This window comes from Melospiza melodia, chromosome 12 (assembly GCF_035770615.1).
Source record: "Melospiza melodia melodia isolate bMelMel2 chromosome 12, bMelMel2.pri, whole genome shotgun sequence".
Classification (NCBI taxonomy): domain Eukaryota; kingdom Metazoa; phylum Chordata; class Aves; order Passeriformes; family Passerellidae; genus Melospiza; species Melospiza melodia.
In genome coordinates, this window is record NC_086205.1 from 13,478,037 (window position 1) to 13,498,265 (window position 20,229).

At 36.4% G+C, this 20,229-nt stretch overlaps 1 protein-coding gene across 1 annotated transcript in view; it reads right to left on the bottom strand.

The window, feature by feature from the left end:
* DNER (delta/notch like EGF repeat containing) overlaps positions 1 to 20,229 on the bottom strand; it is a 107,755-nt gene that overhangs the window by 35,259 nt on the left and 52,267 nt on the right. The window contains exons 3-5 of the mRNA XM_063166863.1: positions 17,552 to 17,646; positions 14,986 to 15,152; positions 785 to 930 (exon numbers count right to left, since the gene is read on the bottom strand). Of these exons, the coding sequence (XP_063022933.1) occupies positions 785 to 930; positions 14,986 to 15,152; positions 17,552 to 17,646 (408 nt within the window). The remainder of the gene's footprint in view (positions 1 to 784; positions 931 to 14,985; positions 15,153 to 17,551; positions 17,647 to 20,229) is intronic.

Sequence of the window (20,229 nt, forward strand, 5' to 3'; positions counted from 1 at the left end):
TAACTGTGCATATTTGTGCTGTAAATGACTTTTAATCCATGAAATAAGAAATAATATGTATAGAAGGTAACAGAGTATACAGTATCTAAATCACAAAAGCCCAGTCTGGTTTTGTAAAAGCAGAAGAGACTGCAAATTTGACAGATTTGGTTCTTATTTTCTTATGTTGCTATATCACACAAAATCCCCAGGGTCCAGTGGAATTGCCATTGTAATCCCTAATGCAGTATTATGTAAAAGACAAAGCTGTACAGGAAACCTTGCAACCACTATCAAATTACTCCATTCTGCTTCTTATAATTATGGTCTGGTAATTTCATTGCACTGGTGAGTCTACTCTGAGTAAGCAGTTACTAAGAGGTGGAGAGAGAAGCACTAGATTAAAGCTGACCTAAAACCTGTGACAAAGTTGAGAACTTCACAAATCTGAGCACATTGGTCTGGAGAGTGGAGATCCCAAGTGCCCACACCATGGTCCTCCTTTAGGGAACCTTTCTTCTGCAGTGACTCTAAGATGCAGAACAAATTCCCTTACACCTGATTTGAACCATTGTTTTTATTGCCAGGGCTGGGTACGAATCTGTGCATCTCGTTTCTGCTATTTTCTTACTTCAAGCGCTTGATTTTCAGGTGTAGCAGATAAATATTGTTATTTAGTAGCAACTGTGAGCTGTCAGTGCCTGTTCCCCAGCTGCAAGGTATAAACACCAAGGACAATTTTCCCTGTGTTTCAATTATCACGGAATTGCCACATTACAGGAATGTCTTGGTGAGCTGGCCTTACCTCATCTGGCCTGGTGATGCATTTCCCTTTGCCTGAGCATGGGAAGTTGTCTGGATGGCTCCCCACAGACATGCAGGTACTCACTTTCACCACCACAGTCAGGCGCAGAGCCACAATGCACTTGGTAACTGAATCATTCAAAAACCCTTTTTAAAAAACAAAAGAAAATATTCTTATTATATGACAAAATAAGCTGATACCGTTAATGCTCTGCAGCTAGATGAACAAATAAAACTGATTTGAAATAAACTGGCAACTAAGAAGAAAATTGCTCATATTTAATACACACCTCTGACTGCAAGCCACGTAAATACAAATTAAAATACAATTTGGAGACAAACCTCATTATATTGATTTAAAAAAGGAAGACAGGATGGTGAAACAGATCTACTTCCCGAGCTCAAACCTACATTTTTTATGTTTCAAAAATAAATGCTTTTGCCTGCTACTTTTTGAAAAGTTAAAACATATATTTAATTTCTTTAATGACAAGGAACATGAAAATAAAATTTTGTGGAGAAATTCATTTGAATGAATTCATAAAAGTTACTTTCAGAGCTAAAAAGCAGCCAGATTCCCTACATTGGTAAAAGATGGAGAATCCCTTTTGTTTTGTTTTCTGTGAAGTTTGCAAGAATATACTTATACCACTTGACAGCGTTTCTTTGTGTATTTGCAATACAAGTATTATTGAATGTCTGATCTGATGTCTCTATAAGCTGATATGGCAGGTAAAGGTGAACTAAACATGGAAATAGGAACAGTGGACAAGGAACAGGAAGATTCATGAATCTCTGGCTAGCACCTGCAATTACATGGAAGGCAAAAAATTGTGGTTGGTAGCTATTAAAAAACACCAGAGCATAACAACTTCACTATCACACATACTCCTAACAGATTTATCTGAAAAATAAAAGAAGGACGACAGGAAAGATAAAATGGGGCACGCACACAGTCCATGCCATATGGGATAAAGTCAGAGTCCTTGTGAAAACACACAGCCCCTGCTCCTGTACTTGTGCTTGAACTGCCTCGTTCCTGCACTCTGATTAGAGTCCTGGACCACAGCCCTTCCATTTAATTGTTTTGTTTAAGGAGAACAAATGTGCACTGACACAAAAATGTGGGTTTGGTACAGTGTATATACTGCATGCAGAATTTATGCATAAAAACCACCAAAGATCCTTCCATAAACTGTCAAACCTTGATTTCACTATCCTCCATGTAGGCAGACTACAAAGAGTCTGTAGTGCCAAAATGGAATGTTGCAGGCACAAAGCCATTCTATGATTCCTCTTTTCTTTAGAAAATATAGAAATAATTTAAGGAAAAATTGATGTTTTTTTTTTTTAAACAAATATCCTTAATTTTTAAAAGAACAACACTAGATGCAGTGTATGACATAGAATGTTTTTTCTTAGATTTTCCACTTTAAATTGCAAAATCCATTTACAGCCTAAACTTCTAAGGAGCTTCAAAGATGCAATTTAGCTTCTTGCATTACAGACTAGAGATAGCACAACATTTAGTCATGAGAAAAAAAATAAAGTATTTTTAATGAACAGGAAAAAACAAAAGTTTAATGAAACAGAGCTTAAAGTGAATTCTCTTTCAGAACAGCTGCTAAGCATTACTTACATTTTGCATATGGAAGTGTCAAGCATGACTAATTCTACAAATTCCACACAAAATCATGGGGAAGACTTGAATTCTTTGTTCTTCATTTTTAGATTTCACTTTTTTAAATGCTTCATTCCTTCAGCTGTTAGTTGTCTATGATCCCTAAATCCTGCCTTCAAACAGGAAAATCTTATGTCCTACATAGACACCACTGGCTTGAGTACAGCCTCTACAAGTTAGCTGAATGTTCTAAAAGATCAGATTAAAAAAAAAAAAAACCCAAAAAAAAAAAAACCAAAAACACATGTATTGGGTATAGTTCCAAATGCCTAATGGTCTGTTTTGGCTAGTGAAGATTATTGTAATCTGATGACCTCTTCAAAGCAAGCCAATTTATTCTGGCCTCAATACATACCCCATTTTTACCCATCTGTTCAAAGATGCAGCCAGAATTTTTCTTTAACAATTGAATGCAATTGTCATTGGCAGTCATGCAATTATATGTGAATGCTTGGAAGGATGTGGTATTTAGAAAATGTCTTTGGGTTCACATTTCCTTGTCTGAAGCAGATTGTTACATATTCTTCAGGACAGTTCCCTAAAGAAATATTAAATCAACCTTCTTTGTACTTTGAATCTTGTTACTATTTTGGTATCAAAAGCCCTTAGGCAAACCACTGAAAAAATCATTATTCTCTCCAGAATGCCACACATTTTCCTGCGAATTCTAATTATCTCACCTAATTTGTAAATACTAGAAACATACAAACATGGGTATTTATTTTCACTTTATAGAAGTTACATATAATGTTCTGAGATCTCTAGGTTTTATGGCTAAAAGAAGCTTGCCTGACCATCTAAATATAACACCCTGCTTAACTCAGGTCATAGCACTTCAATTAATTCTTTCCCCAATTCCCATAACAGCAACTGAACTACAGTGAGTTTTAAGTTCTATTTTTAACTTCTAGATGGGAGAATAATTTCAGAACCATATTTACAGCTCCTTTCATCTCAGGTCTGGGGAAATATATTACAGCAGTTTATACCAAAAGGTAATTTTGTTCAGTTCAACCTTGCTGGTTTTCTAAAGCCAGTTAAAACATAATAGCATCAAAACATTTTTAGTTGCAGAATTCAGGGTTGAGTTATTTACAGTAATATAACGGAAACAATTCTCAAGCCCAGTAAATCATAATGTGATGTGAGTAGTCATAGATTGCAGAGGAGGCATTTTCAAGCTTTCTGCACACACATTTGATAGTCTGGGAAATGCCTGGACAATTTCCTTGGCAGAAAGCATGGTAAAATACACTACAGCTCCTTCCTCCCTGGCAGTTCCACACACATATGTCTAGGAGCACGAGGTATGGGTGTTCCTGTTTCACTCACATCAAGAAAGTTGAGAATGAAAAAAAAGGAATAAAGTTAAACTAAAAGAGGACAGGTGTCATCATTATGTCCAGATACTTTCAGAAGATCATATCATGCCATTCAGATTACCAGTGCTCAAACATTGAGTATATGCTTTCTAGACTAGACAAACTGATTTGCTTCCCCCACAAGCCCCATTTCTGAGCAATACCTTCCTTCTAAACACAGCAGTCTGAGCTCAGTGAGCTGGTCCACAGTGGACAGTCAAAATAGGGAAGACTGAAGCTAACAGATCACCAAGAAGGTTATCATACTGCATATAATGTCAGCAAAACACTTCACTAGAAATCATTCACTAACTCTTGCTATGCACCCCACATGTTCTGACACACACCAACGCCTTTTGCATTTGGCTCAAATGTATCTCTGTATTCTACACAATGAATGCATGCATTCCAAAGACATACACCTTTGGTTGAAACAGTAGATTATCCTTTTAGTTCCAGTTCACAGAAGAGTAGATCTTTGAGTTCACCTAAAGGTTTCTTGGATGAGTGAGAATGACTGCCAAGGCAGGATTGGGCACTCACAACAAAATATCAGTCCTCAAGTTTTCAACTTATTTTTAGCCTGGTTTCCCAAGGAAATGAGACAGCAGTGGGATGTCTATCAGTTTCCATCTGTTCTCTTTTTCTCTCTCAACACTTTCCCACACCAAAAGCTTTTGGGGTCAGTAGCCAACTTCAACATTTTGCAAAGCAGTGAAGTTCTCAAAGACACTAAGTGCCTACAGCTCCCCTGCACAGCAAGCAGCCCTTGCACCAAGGGCATTGGTAAGTCAAGATGGTAGGAAAACTAAAAAGGGCCCCAGAATAAGGTGATGTAGATTCTCCACCCCATTCCCCATGTACAGTACAGTCAGCTATTCATTATTTGGAAAATGGGAAACACAGATATCGTTAAATGGAAGAAAAACAGATCATATCAGTCCTTCAGGATCAAAGCAGCAGTACTTGGTGTGCCTGCACCATATCTTCAGTTCTTGTCATGCAGTAACACAGACAAGCTGTGATACTTCCAGATCAGATTTCAGCTTCTAGAGAAAACACTGCTGTTTCAGAGCAGAATGAGCATCCTTTATAAACTTTACTGGTCCAGGAGAGAAGCTACCTAAGTATATCTGATAGTTCATCCACAGATGATGGAAAGTCATAGAAATAACCTAAAGTGTAATAGAGTCCAGAGGAATTTTCTGTTTGAAGACATCTCTCCCCCACAAAAGAAAACATTATCCAGCAAGCTAAACAAGAGTGGTCAATATGCTGAACCTCTTTTTAATGGCCATTGAACTTTGCAGACATAAGAATACTTGAAAAAAGGAAGCTAGGAAAGAAAGATAACTCTATTTTTATTACAGTACCCACCAGGAAAAAAAAAAAAAAATGAATTCTAGTTCTTCCTCCTAAAATGTTTGCTGTCCAAATTTTATCCAAAGACTATTTCACATCCATGTCATGTGATATAGCTAACATTCAATACCATGAAAATTATTATGAAAACAGAGGTCTGTACTAATCACCCACCATGCTTCAGAGTGCCTTCTTGGATCTAAGCATGAAGTTGGATATTTACTTTAACTATACAAACCGATTTCCCTCTTATGGCACTGTATATCACAATCTCAAACAGTTTTCCATCAATCAAATCCAAGCAAGCTCAATCCTTCTCTTGTTCATACAAGCCATGTCCAACTCATTCTAGAGACCTAACAAATGAAAAAGCATGACCAGATGTTCTCATGATGCACTCAATTCTGCAAATTTACCTTGACATGTTAAAGTAGTAGAGGCCTGCTTTTGATTTACAAATGGACAAACATTTACCCCCCTTCTCCATGACACTGATACTCAGGGTCATTAAGGCCTACCAATCCCCTCGCTACCCTGACACCAATACTGTGCTACAGAATAGGAAAAATGGGTCAGGAATCCTTTCCTAGTTTGCCTCAGGATGATTATCATACATAAGAAAATGAGAAGTGAGGAACAGGTAATCAATGCCATTTGCAATCTTTGATGCAGTACATCAGCGCCATCAGCACCGTACAGAACATCTGAGATCACTCTCTAACGATGCTGCTAGGCAACACAGCATCTGGGGATACAAAAATACAGCTGCAATAGCAAAATTGCTATTTTGTCCACAAATAGCACTATTTATAGGTGGCACAACTCTCCCAAATTCTATATAGATCAGCATGTTTACTGTGCTTTATTCACAGAAGCCTTGGTCAGATACTGCTTTTGAAAGTATATACAGATTCTAATGAGAATCAGTTCAAGAACTGTTTCAAATATTTTTTACAAGCTCATGTGAAAGAGTAATTTAAAGAATTTTCCCTGGGAGGTGACTGAAAACCACCTCATCACATTCATTGTCTTCTCCAAGTCGCATTCATAGCCACAGTCAGTTTTAGATGGATCTGCTTTCTTCCTTTGCTACCAACAATAAAAACAGCCTGGGCTCCTACAATCAAACACTCTCTTCTCAAGTATAACCACTAAAAGGTAAGAGTGCTGCTGTTCAAGTTACATCCTCAGTAACAATCCTGCAGTTCTACCAGAGGCAGATTGACAATGATAGTGTTATACTGGTGTAAGAGAAAGCAAAATTTGGGTATCAGAAAATTATTACCAAAACTTTGAGAAGAAACATTACACAGCTTGCCTTTCAAGCTGGAGCTCAGTTTTGCAGGACTGGTAGTAAAAATATATTTATGAACTGAGCAAAATAGTTTAATTCACTTAGCATAGCTGTTGTATTCATATTGTTGTATAATTATATTTCCTGAGTCTCATACCTTCTTGGTGGTTTTCTCGCACCAGATCTTCACAGCAGTGTTGTTGCTGCTTCTCAGTCAGGGCTCCTCTCCAAGGCTCTCCCTGACCACCCCGCCCCCTTTTATCTCAGCTACCTCCATGGGCTACAGCTGCTGCCCAATCAAGGACATCACAGCTGCAGCCCATTTACAATAACTAGAATCAGGGCAGGGTCACTAATACAATACAAAGATCTTTCACTGCCATACATATATTTACAATACATAAGTTAACTCAAGCCCCTACACATAGCAAAGTCCCACGTTCCACTACATTTCCTCTATAACAAATGTCAATTTCTGAATTTCACTGTTACTTAAACAATTGTCCAACTTAATAACTTACCTGGACCAAACCCCATGACAGAATTATGAAAGAGTCAGCTAGCAGGAGTGCACTTCCTCTTACAAGGCCACTTGCATTCAGCTTATTAAGGAGCTGTGGCAGTAGCTTTTTGTGACCTTTTCCCCCAGCTTCAAGGACTCTGCTTTCACAGTAATGGTGAAAGCCCAGCAAAGAGTGACAAGACTATTCTTCTAAAAGATTTCCTGTATCACAATTTCCCAGTGTATCTTTATTTGTCAGCATTTCAGCCAAGTTGCCAAGCTGGCACAGAACTATTTTGGGCCCAAATGTAGACCACTAGAAGCTCTGATTCCACACTTGGCAAATGCAGTTAAGTGTGGTGGAATACAAGTGACACAGCTGGGACTGCACTAAGGGGAGCTGCAGAAGATGGGATGACAAGGTTGGCCAGGATATATCTCTAGGGACTGGTTCAACTGAGAGGCTCTATTAGTGGCTACCCTACTTTTAAATACACATTACAGCATGTTACACTACCAGCTGAAGATCTCAATGCATTTTACAAGCATTATTAAAACGTGTCTCACACTGGTGAGAAAATGTACCAGTTATGCACTGGTATCCATATTCCATGGATCAGGTTAAGCAGTATGTCCAAGATCTTATCATGCAAACAACCATGTGATCAACTTAAAATAAATGTATTGATCTTGTTTGCAAATTGGTCACAGAAGTCATATTTGAAGAAAAAGGAATCTTAAAATTAGAGAAACAAACAAAAGGTATTTCACCAAACATTACAAATTTGAGTAGATGAACCTCCAAGACGGACTAGAAAAATAATTCCCACTATTACTTGCTAGAAATAGATGTTAATAGAAATTAAATTTTAATAATTTACTAATTTAATAAAGATTACTCTAAACTTATTTAAATGCTAGCTTAAAACATAATACAATGTATGAAAATAGTAACTACTCTGATGTTTACATCTACTTACATGTGAGATGAGGTACATGCAACTTGATCACAAAGGACAGGGTATTTATTTTATCATACTTACAAAGATACCCTTTTTTATATAGGCCAAAGCATTCTTCAGAATGGTTTGGATTTCAGCTGAATGCTGAAAGACCATCTTTTAAAATAAATCATTGAAATTAACACTTCACTACGCTTTTTCTTGCAGTTCACACTTTGCTGCTGCTGCTATTGCTAACCAAAAGGCCATTTTCTGCAAGGTTAGCTCCTGTGCCCAAAACCCCAGGGAAATGTTCTGTTGAGAACAATGCTCAAATCTGCAGACAATAGGGCCCTTCCAGGCACATTACACACTTCAAATTGAGAACCCCACTCACTGGAGCAGTCATCAGCAACTCCCCCCAGCGAGGCCGCCTTGCACAAAGGAGCAGAGCAGCCGCACGCACGGACAGGGGCTCTGCACATCCCCACAGCATGCACAGGGCACATTGATTTAATTAGGTCCAGAGTGAAAGAGGGTTAAGTCAAACGACTGCAATATGCCCTGGACTGGGAGCTCACACAGATGCTCAGCTGAGACATGGCAACTTGTTAAAGCTAGAGTAACTTGATTACGTGGCTTTCAGTGAATTCAATTCACACATGTCCTATTATGAAATAAAATTGTCCTATTTAATTTTTTGCTTAAGTGAAAACAATTTCAAGATGCAGCAAACTGCCGTCTTTAGACGGAAATGTGTGCATGTTTTAGAGGCCTGTAACAATAATAACCACATCTCAAAACCCCAGCTACAATTTGCCTCCTAATCTAAAATCTTATTTCCAGACAAGAGTTAGAAAAGACCAACTTGTTTCAAAATCTCTCTCTCTATTATTTTTATTTCACATAGTATTTTTACACTGTTTCATTTTGCCTGTTCAATATAACTGCACAAATATCGGTGGTGACTACTCCTTAATGCATGTTAAAGTCTTGCAGGGAAACCCGTTGAATAATCAAGGAACAACAGAAGACCAAATAACTGCTCAGGGCAGAGTTAGAATAGAAAATACTTTGTTGCATTTGAAAGGCAGGATAGCATTTTGGATTGAAAAATATTATCCTTCCTGACATAGAACCATATGGCTCCCACATTTATTAAAAAGCAGCAGATATTTTGTGCATCAGAAGCCAAGCATTAATTTTCCTTTTTAAGCCAAACATCAAAAAGTTTTGTAGAACTCAAGCAAGCTGCCTTAGAGGTGTTGGCATTTGAATGGCATCAGTACTCTTCATCTCATCACAAAGATGCTAGAGCACCTATTTTCAAGTGAGTTTGTACAGCGACCAATTTTATTTAAGGAAATATTTTTTAAATACTTGATAATTATAGTTTAAAGCAGCTAATTATATTGCATTGATCTAAAAGGCTGGGCATCTTGGAGAACACCAGATGACATGCCAAGCAATGTCAACTGACAAGTCTACATCAGTTTCTGTTTGCTGTGATGAAAATAAACATTATAATTTAAAGGTTGTGCTGGAGGACTTACTTTCTGTTCAGATAAAAATATTAATTCATATTAAATGTTAAACTTTCTACCTTATTATCTGCAAGGGCTTATCTGAGAAATAGCCATTTTGCTTATAAATGTCTTCCTTTGATTTTATAAGCAGACAATAAGCTAAAAAGCAAATGTAGCAACATCTCATAGAAGCTGCGTTGTAAGCAGCTGCTTAAGCAGCACATGGAAGTGCTAAATAAAGCACAAAGTCTAAAAGCAAGTAGTTTCAAGCTACTTACTAGCATTATTTTTACAATTATATACAAATTTTCTATCATATTACCTATGGGAAAATGGAAGCAAAATACTAATGCCCAGCTGTTTGTTTTACTGTTTGTCTGAAGAAGCTTCCATCATTACTGCTTCAGCTCTGGGCACACTGAGGCAGAAGATAAATTTTACCAACATTTTATCATGAAAGCTGATAAGAAGATGATCTTTTTACAACAGAGACAATATCCTAACAGCCATGATAATGACCTGAAAACATAATTTCATTTTTTAATGTTGTTAGGAGAAAGAAAGGAAATAGGTTGCATGCACAGAGTCAGCAGTGCCAGCTCCACCTTCTTCATTATGCCCAAAACCTCCAGATAAACACTTCTTAAAACTAAGTAATAAACATACAATAATCAAATAATATGCCATTTTGTATTGGTATGAAAAGGAAAATGGTATGAAGCTGTCAGGGGAGGCTTAGGTCAGATATTAGGAAAAGATTTATCATCCAGAGGGTGTTGGGCACAGAACAGGCTGCCCAGGGCGGTGGTCACAGCACGAAGTCTGACAGAGTTCAGTGTGCTTTCAGGCACAGGGTGGGATTCTTTGGGTGCCTTGTGCAGGGCCAGGAGTTGATGATCCTGGTCAGTCCCTTCCAACTCAGCATATTCTGTGATTCAATGAATTATTACTCAATCTCCAAATTCATTAGAGAGCAGCTCTGGTTGTTTTGTGTCCTAGCTGTTAACTGGACTGTTAAATATGTTCTGCTATCTGTACAGCCACACAGGTGGATATATACCAGTTTTCCAAGCAGACTGGAAACTGTGTGAAATTAGACCTGCCTGCCTGCAAGTCTGCCAGCCACAGGTGTACCTTGGATACACCTGAAGGGCAGAGCTGTTGCCTTAGTAAACAGGTATATTAATTTAGCACCAGGGTAAATTAACTGACTCATGAAGAAGCAGATGGTGTACAATCACTGTAAAACTTCTAAAATGTGAGCATTGAAAAAAAGGAAATGCTTTAATGCTTTTAGTCTACATTGGATTTGGTTTTTTCAGTATTTTGACGGCAAACTGTTCTCAAAATTAATGTTCCAGTTCTCAGTCACCGCGTGATAGCATGCTTGGATAAAAGAGATGCATGCAACAAATCATAAAGGATTTTTGTGGGAGATGCCACACAAGCTAAGAATGTCCTTCAAAGCCCTTTTTTATTTTTTAAAGAAAAATGTTAATGCATAATTTTTTTCTCAAAACAGCTATTATTTAATCAATTCGGTAAATCTTCTGCATTTGCAACAATCTAGTATAGAAAAATATACACATGTTCCAAAATCCAGTGTATTATTCCCTGAAAGAGAGGACTGCACAGTGCTGGGTAGATTAGATTCCTCCCAAAACATATAATAAGCAGCAATTTCAACTCACCCCAGAGATCCTTAGCTGTAACTTATTAGCATTCATGAGAACTTCTGAAAGACTCCTCCACCAGCTGATGGTGCATCAGGGACCTCTTATCTCACTTTTTCAGACTTGTAAAATGTATTTCATCTGATTTCAATTTTTCGAGATATATTGCAATAAAGAATAGGTGTATGACTCTAACTATGTAAAGTTTTGCGGTTAACTCATTTTCAAAAATTCTAGTACCATTACTGCTAGCATGACTATATGAAGATCCAGAAATAAAACAAATACTGATGAGACATTTTATAAATATCATAAATAGTTAATGCAACATTGGGACAAAGAGTATGAATCTATAAGTCTAATTAATGGAAAGCCTGCCTTTTACTTCAATAATGTTTTTAATGTTGAACCCTTAATTTCTATCTCTTCTTTTAAGACACTATTAAATTCCTCCTGCTTCTCTTTTTGGCCAATTTCTTTGGCCAATCTTGATGCCCACCTAGAGCACTCCACAGAATAGACACTAAAAACATTTCCTGTTCAGAAATGCTCTTGGATTAAACACCCTTTTTTTAAATCTTGGTTTGAAAAGAAACATTGCTCCTGCAAACCATGAGCAGAGAGGAACAGCTCACCTGGCCTGTCCTACAGACCAACCACCTCATCACCACCTCTGTCTGGAGTCACCTGGCACTGAAAGCCACCAGCACCTCGGCTTGGGCCATGTGCTTCATCCTACTCAAATCCCCACAACTCACCTGCTCACTCCAAAGCCTGAGCCATACTGGGGTTTCTTCCCCCCTGGCTAATAGGTACACTCTCTAATAAAACATAAAAAATTAGTTTAGAAGACTGGCATGTGTGTAGTAGCAAATCTTAGAGAAACTTGTTAAAAATCCCCTGAGCAAAACATGGAGGGAATGTGCTACAGAATGTGCAAGGCAGCCTGCTGCTGGCCACAGCCAGGTCAGTGCTGTAATTAATCCACATAATCCTGCTGCATAATCACAGCACCATCTCTCTGTCCTGCCCTGCAAGAGGCTGTTTGCAGATGCAGCAGCCATTTTATAAACCCCATCAGAGAACACAGAGTGCTCTTTTTGGGTGAGCTGTGCTGTGCTCTCCCCTTCATTCTCACACAGTGCAGGTACTGTCTCTGGGGTGAACAGCTCTGTGCTGACAGGGTCTATTTTTAGATCTCAAAAACAGCATTCTTCCCAACCTCTAGACACTGTGCCCTGAACCACATGATCAGCAAATCAGCACATTACTGCTGACTTCTGAGTCTTTTCAATCTTGTACAAACAACTTTAAACTTGTGTCACCACAAGGTAACACAAAACAAATAATATTTCCCTAAATGTTTTATCTTTGATATAAATAACTTATTCAGAAAGAATTGCAAGAGGCAATTAAAGTACCTTGCTGAGTAACAAAACTTGGAAGGAACACAGTGAGAAATGACTCAAAAAGGATGTAGATCAAAAAGAGACACACACACAAAAAAGTCAAACCAAAAAACTCACTCATATCTTCCTCATTTTTCTTTTACAGTTCTATTCAGAAATTTTTTACAAGCCTAAAAAAGTGCCCTCATACAAAATTAACCAATTAAGAGAAGAAACCTTTAAAATTACACTTGAATAAACAGAAAAAGAGTTGGGGAAGGAGGAGGAAATTATATAAAGTAAATGTATCAACTGACATGGTCTAGAGCTTTACTGTGTGATTGCTTACAGAAACCTACACCATCTTGTGGCCTCCTCATATCATTCTAGCTTAAATAACATCAACAAAAGCACTGGCAACATTATTGGTTTTTTAATATAAAATCACCCACTTTAACTTTTTGTACCTTTGAATAAGTTTTTCATGTCGATCGAGAGACACGGAAATTTGTCTATAAGAAAAACTTTATTCAAGTGACTTATTGAAAGCTAAATGATTAAAAAACTTGCCAGGCACATCAAATTGACAGACCTCTTCCACACATCTGGATCAAATCTGAAGTAAAGATCAAATTATTTTTCTATAAGTCTTGGCAGAATTATGGATTTCAGTTGAGTGAATACAAAATTCATTTTCACACCAAATAACTGAGTTACTTTTTAAGTAAATCACCCCAGACCTCCACTTCATTGGACAAAAACTGATGATGGGAAGTAAGCAGAATATTTCCATACAACTGAGAAGGAAATTCAGAGGCTCTTTCTTAAACTAAAAAATTCATGCCTTAGTTTCAGCAGCTGGAAAATTTTACAAAGAACTTCACTATCAGGAAATGAAAAACCAAAGAAAGTATTGAAAACCACATGGAAGTAAAGCAAGAGGTCTCAGAATACTTGTACTGCACAAAATAAGCCATTTTTGTGAATTCAACCTTGTGTTATATTCATCTAGGAAAAGGTACATTTTCACCTCACGTCATCCAGCACACAATAAAAAATTCAAAGAATCCCAGTGACAGAAATTCAGCTATAGAAATGAGAGGACAAGAAAAGCTATGAAAGAGTAACACACTACATATTTTAGTTATCTAAATCAATAGCCTATGCTTTATGGATTGTACAGCCAAGTGGAGCTTTCACAGAGCAAGCTGGGCTCTCTGCTTAGGAGCTCAGACCAAGCTGTGCCTTTGGGCATTTTCACCACTGCATAAAAGCTACCAATTATCCTGTCTTCAGGATACTTTTATCATACATTAACTACCAAAAAGCAAATTCAAAAATTTATTCCAGACACATGAGAGGAAGGCTTTAACTCTGATAAATTAAATGCAAAATAAGATTAAAAGCAGGGGAAAAAAGCCTAAAACTAAGTCTCTTATAAAGAATAATAATATTAAAAGAAAGTGGAAAATTATTTGAAGGAAATAAACATCACTAATGGAAACCACTGATGATAAGAAACAAATTATTCTACTAACAACCTTCAAGCAGTATCTTTGGAAAGTGATAGCTGAAAAAGGAGAGAACAAGGTACTACTTCTGTATTTAGGGATTTTCTGTATTGGCTATTAACTTGGAATTTTTCACCATGTTTCCACATCAGAATGTTTTTAATTTTACATTTATTAGCATGGTAAGTTTTCAAATAACAATTGTAGCAGCTTATAGTTCCTTTAAAAATATACATGCTTTCAAGCAGATAACAATAAGTATTTTATTACAATGATTTTGGTTTCATGTCATTGGTATAATAAAACATCTGCCCAGAAATCTCAATTTAATTAAGTCTATTGTGTCTATGCAAAAATATACCTTTAAATCTGTGTTATTTCCCATACCCTTAAAAATAATGTATCAGGCTATTTTCATTATACTCCTTCCACAAAGATGCTTAACATTTAATTGCTGAGTGAAACAAATAATATATTTCTAAGGCTCCATAGTCACAGAGACAACACTAGAAGATAAAAAAGCTGTGCAATTAAACACTGTTAAAATGTAATAGGAAATCTGATCTTGTAATGTATTTTTTAAATTTTCCTGTCTTCAGGCTTAAGCTTCTTCACAAAGCATTCCATGACACAATCCCTGACAAAGAAACACCTCAAGCATTCAATTATATACTGCAGCATTTGCCAAAAGTTTATTAAATTAGAACATATAAAATAACTTGCATCATCTCAAGGTATCAGACAAAAATGACTGTGTAGATTTTAAAGTGAGAGGTGCCCACTGTGTAAGAATTTAGAGTAGCTTTTGTCTGGTTTGAATGAACCAATGTCTGAAACATGGTCCCAATATCCCATTAGGATCTTTCAGCACTTAAAGGAATTAGTCCTTTGTTCCCCTAAATGCTGAGCAAACCATCAGCTGTCACCTAGAGGTGATGGACAGAAAGTCAGCATGTTACTCACCAATAAAGTAGTTGTTGCCTAATGCAAGCATTTCTTCAGAAAGGACAAGTCCACCCAGTGCCTGGAGAAGAGTGACACTTCTGCCATCAATAAGTGAACACTGTTTAAATCCAGTGCTTGTGACCTTCCACAGCAGAATGAGAGAAGCAGTAGCATCTTGCCTTATTCTAAGAAAAGAAATTATGAGAAAATTTACACTGAGAAAGTCGGTGTAATTAAGAAGTACATCACTGTAGAAATGAATCATAACAAAGATGGGAAACCTAAATCTAGCAAGTATGGAATTAGGAAAAATCCTGCATGTCTTTAGCATGTCCACAGAACTTAAAAATGCTTCAGCTGTAAGATTTGCATAATAGTTTATGTAATAGCAGATTAAATCACACAGAGTCCCAATTTCTGATACTTGAAGGTCACCATCCTAATACCCAAGAAGAGTTTTAGATAAATACCACATAATAGTGAGGTATATCCTTAAGAGGGATCCTTATTCAGTTTTTTTAATTATGTCTTTTTGAGTATTACCTCCATCCTACAGTGCCATTATTTTCTGCAGCTGAAATACACCCAACCCTGCTGTTTACTGAAGAACATTCAATGTTCACTCAATACCAGGAGACAGATCCTGCTAGAAATCCTCATTTGTCTGACACACCAGATCGAAGATTCAGGACAGTTTATTCTTGTAAATCAAATGAGTCATGTAATGCTCCCAAGGTCACTGAGCCCATGGTGCCTTCCTGAATATTGACAGATAGGATAGAAAGTCTACTGCTGCATCCACTCTGTCGGCTCCATTAGGGAACTGCATTATGCCAGTCTCTGTACTCACAGGGCACTGCTTTTCCTACTCACCTCCATAATGAAACAATAAAAATCTGTCATATTTCTGGTAAGGTTCCAAGTATTTACATTAATTTCCTATGAAGGAATCCAAAATGAGTTTGAACAAACCTCCAGAAATACAAACATAACTGCATCCAACTGCTAAAAACTGGTAATTCTCTCCTGCTGTAAACAGACCTTCAAATACCTAGAGATGAAGCTCTGTTCCACAATATTCTGTACTGAAATTGATTCAATTCTGCTAAAAACAAAGGCAGTTTATCCCTAGTCACTTGTTATTTGACTTCAAAACAAGAAAACCAAAGTGCAACAGACATTGAAAAAATCTTGCAACTAGGTGTCATAAGAAGCAAATTTTTTACAGTATTTGCACCGTCTTTAAGAACAACCCCAATTGCTATTACAAAAGTTCAATGTCTCACTTTTAGAACAGGATAGCAACTAGTTTTACAGTTTAGGTCTCATATGACGATCAAAACTAAATCAACTTACTGAACTGAAATTATTCCCCTTTCAGAGATAGCCATTGAATCAGGTAAGTTACTTGTGCCTTTAAGATAGTAAATGAAATAAAAATTGATCCTGACTTGCACTAATCTACTCAGGCATAAAACTCTACTAAATATATACAATGTAAAAATTACCAAAACCAACTGTGTACTCTGCAACCTCCTTTAAAACTGGGTTTCTCCATCAAGGCTCTTAAATACAACTTCAGAATCCACAAATGCTGGCTTTTTCCTGATTCCAAGAAAAGCCACTTGTTTGCTTTCAGACTGCAGCCAGCCAGGGCATCCACGCTCCCAGATCTGCTCCTGACTTGGGCTCAAGGCTCATGAATGAGCACAATTCAAAGCCCGTGGGAAGGGTGGGACGGCCCCCACGTTTAACAGTTACTGCTCCAAACTGTCTGCAGCTTGTCTGCTTGCATCACTTTGTTTTTTCCTGTGAGCATGGCCTTTTTTAACAGAAACATAGGATTCTGAAAGATGAGATGACAGTATGAGAAAAGTAGGCTATTTTGGGAAAATGTAAGTCTAAAATTGCAGCAAAGCTGTGAGCCAGAGAACTACGTTGGCAGATTTTTTTTAAAATAAAATTTCCAATAAGAAAATGCCTCATCCCAGTGACAGAATCAGATCTTTCTAGGAAGTCAGGTTCTGTTAATTAAACAAAACAAAACAAGCATTTATCCAAAAAGCATGATTTTGAAAAGTGAATAACAGAATAAATTCAAATTTTTTGAGAAATGTTTTTTAGGACATACACAAAGATTTCACAGCTAATGGGGACACCCAAAGCAATAACCCGGAAACCAAATACAAATGCACAATATACATGCACTTATATAGTCAACAATAACACTTTCTATCAGCAAGTTCATCCTGAGATTAAAGAGGGAAAAAGTGTGTTCACTGCACTAAGTCATATCTTCTCCAAACTGACATCTTCAACACATCTGCCCTAATTTCTAATGCATTATGATGGCCCAGAGACAGCTTACATGCTTACATCTTCTAAAACACTAAAGATGTGGGAGAAATTATGCCAAGCAAAGAGCTATCATGGCTTTGCTACATGCTTGAAGTCTGTCTGAATTCTCTCATCATCCTTTAGTCATTTGACAAATTTGCCTATCTGAAAAACTGTTTTCTAAAATATCCAGTCAAATGAAAATAAAAGTGCTTTTGTATTTCATCACATATAAGAATATTCTCACTTTATTGATGTATTCTGTGGAACTTCAAAGGAGATAAGCCGGCCTCCAGCAGAAGTATTGGAACTGGCATTTCCACAAGCCACATCTGGGGTTATCTGAAAAGAAAAATAACTTCATTTAACAATAAGCCATAAAATCTGACTAAAAACATGAAAGATTTTTTTTTTACAAATGACACTAATAGTCTAGCGGTCATCTAAAAATCCTCAGGAACATTCACTGAAACCTTAATGCTGCCAAAACAGGTGCTGAAAATTCACATAACCATCCTTTCAGGGTTTTGTTTTAATAAAAAGCTCCTGCAGAAAAGTCTGAACTTCTAAAGGCCTCTTCCTTTAAAAGTTAACATATTTAGAAAAATATGAACAGTTTTCTGGTCCTTTAGAATAATAAATGATGCTCTAATATTTGCTACATCCAAGAAATAGTTCATCATTAATCTATGCAATACTGAAGGATTTATACTAACAAATACAGACATTGCCTTTCTACCATATTGATATATGGGGGTTTTTTTCCAAACAGATTTTTCCTTTGAAAAACACTCTCCCACTGGCCCATTACTCTTCTTTCCAAGTAAAAATTGCTTGGACAAACAGTAGTTTCAGATGGAAAAAAAAAATTATGATCACAGTGAGACAAAAGGATGCATTTGCCAAATCCAGTGATGCCTGGTAGGCAAAAAAATAATTTATTACATTAACTACATCCAGACACCATACACAGTGTCATGCAACACAGAAACCACAGAGACTCCTTAATTATTCAGATCTTCATAGCAGTAATTTCCTTAAGATAGTGTGAAAATTATTAGTCTTTCCAAGAGTACATTTATTTCAAATAAGGAATACTTTATGTGGCATAATTGAGTCTATCACTTAATATCATCAGAAGTTTAAAATAACTTTTCATGTATCTTCATCAACTTGCCTATGAAATGTCACATTGGAAAAAAAAACCAACATATCAGTTTAATCTTCAAAATTCTAGGCAGTTTGAAATGCTATTCTTTCAGAATGTTTTTCAAACAGAGAATGTTTTTCAAACTTTTTACATCAACCTTAATCTGAAAATACAAATATGCAACCTGACACACTTCCATGAATTAATCTTACATCAAAGCAAAAGCCAGAATAAAATTTGTAAATTTAAATACAATTGAAACTTTAAATATTACATGAATGTAATGAAACACATGTAAATAATACATGAACAGAAGTCGAGAATATGATGCAAGTAATAACTTTTAGGACACTCAGAGCTTATCTTGACTCAGGCAAGACAAATACTCAGTATTCACATTTCCCAAGTGAATGATTTCCCAGAGTCTAGATTACTCAATTCATTGTTGAATTCCCTGATCTATACAATATGAATACATATAGTTCACGAAAATAAAGCAAGTTGCAATTTTATTGTATTTTTTCAAATTAATTTTGAAAAATTATAACATATCCATTACGACTTTTAAATCTCAGAAGTCAAAAGTATGGAACTAACAGTCAAAGTACAATGCATCCAAAATTAGTTTGGCTAACACTCTTCCTTTTATATTTGCCAACATTTAAACTTTTTTTCTTTGACAATCTGCATGCCTATTGGAACAAAGGGGAAAAAGAAATAAGTACCTCTATTCTCATACAGTCTCATACTACATCTATAACACACTCCTTTTTATAGTATTTCTATAGTTTTACAATTTCAGGGATCATACCTTAGGACATAGGGGGAAATTGTAATGTAAGCATTTCACTTACCTTACTGTTTAATAATGGAAGTTTTTTAAGTAAAAGGTATTGATATCTTTGTAACTGGAATAAAACTAATAGAATGATATAAGCAAGAGCTGAACAAAGTGGCTACAGAACAAGATCTGAGATTTAACCTTCATAAAATGGAAAAAAAAGAACCAATGAAACAAAAAAAAGACTTTAGTTTGCAAACACATCAGAATTTAGGATTACTCAGCAGGAAAAGCACACTTAGGAAATACTGCAAAGATAATTACAAGAGTGAAGGCAAAATGCATGATTTTGACTCTTCTATTAAGAGATCTGTAACGTTCAAAGTATTTCTCTAGGAACTCCACTTGTAATTGGCCCTGACTTCCTGCTCTAAGAATCTGGTAAAAAGAAACATCTAAACCAATAGGATGCTAAACCCAGATTTTATGAAAACTGAAATTTGAATTTTTTTATATATTAACAACCCTGCTACTTGAACCAGACAAAAAAACATAGGAAGAAGCAGTAACTCTCATAAGGAAAAAAATTGTCTCAGCAGCGTCCTATTTCAGCCAAGTTCTGTGGAGACAAAAAATGACAGCTTTGACACCTGAATTAAGAAACAAATTGCAGTTTTTTCACAGCTGTGAGAAATTTTTATAAAGAGTTTTAAGTGTGTCTCTTTCATGTCTTAACAGAGCACTCTGCAAAACTGTACTACTGAAGAATGAGGCCAAAGACAACCAATATATTACAGCAATAAAGGACACTGGTAGGAGATATTTAAAACTGAAGTCACTGGGAAATATACTTTAATGATTTTCAGAGGACAAAATAAAGATCATTTCTAGTCTAAAGTAAAAAATACCAATAGAGTAGGTATCTAATGTCATTTAAAGACAATCAAAAGAAAACATAACATAACTGCAATGACATCCAACACTTCTCCTGAAG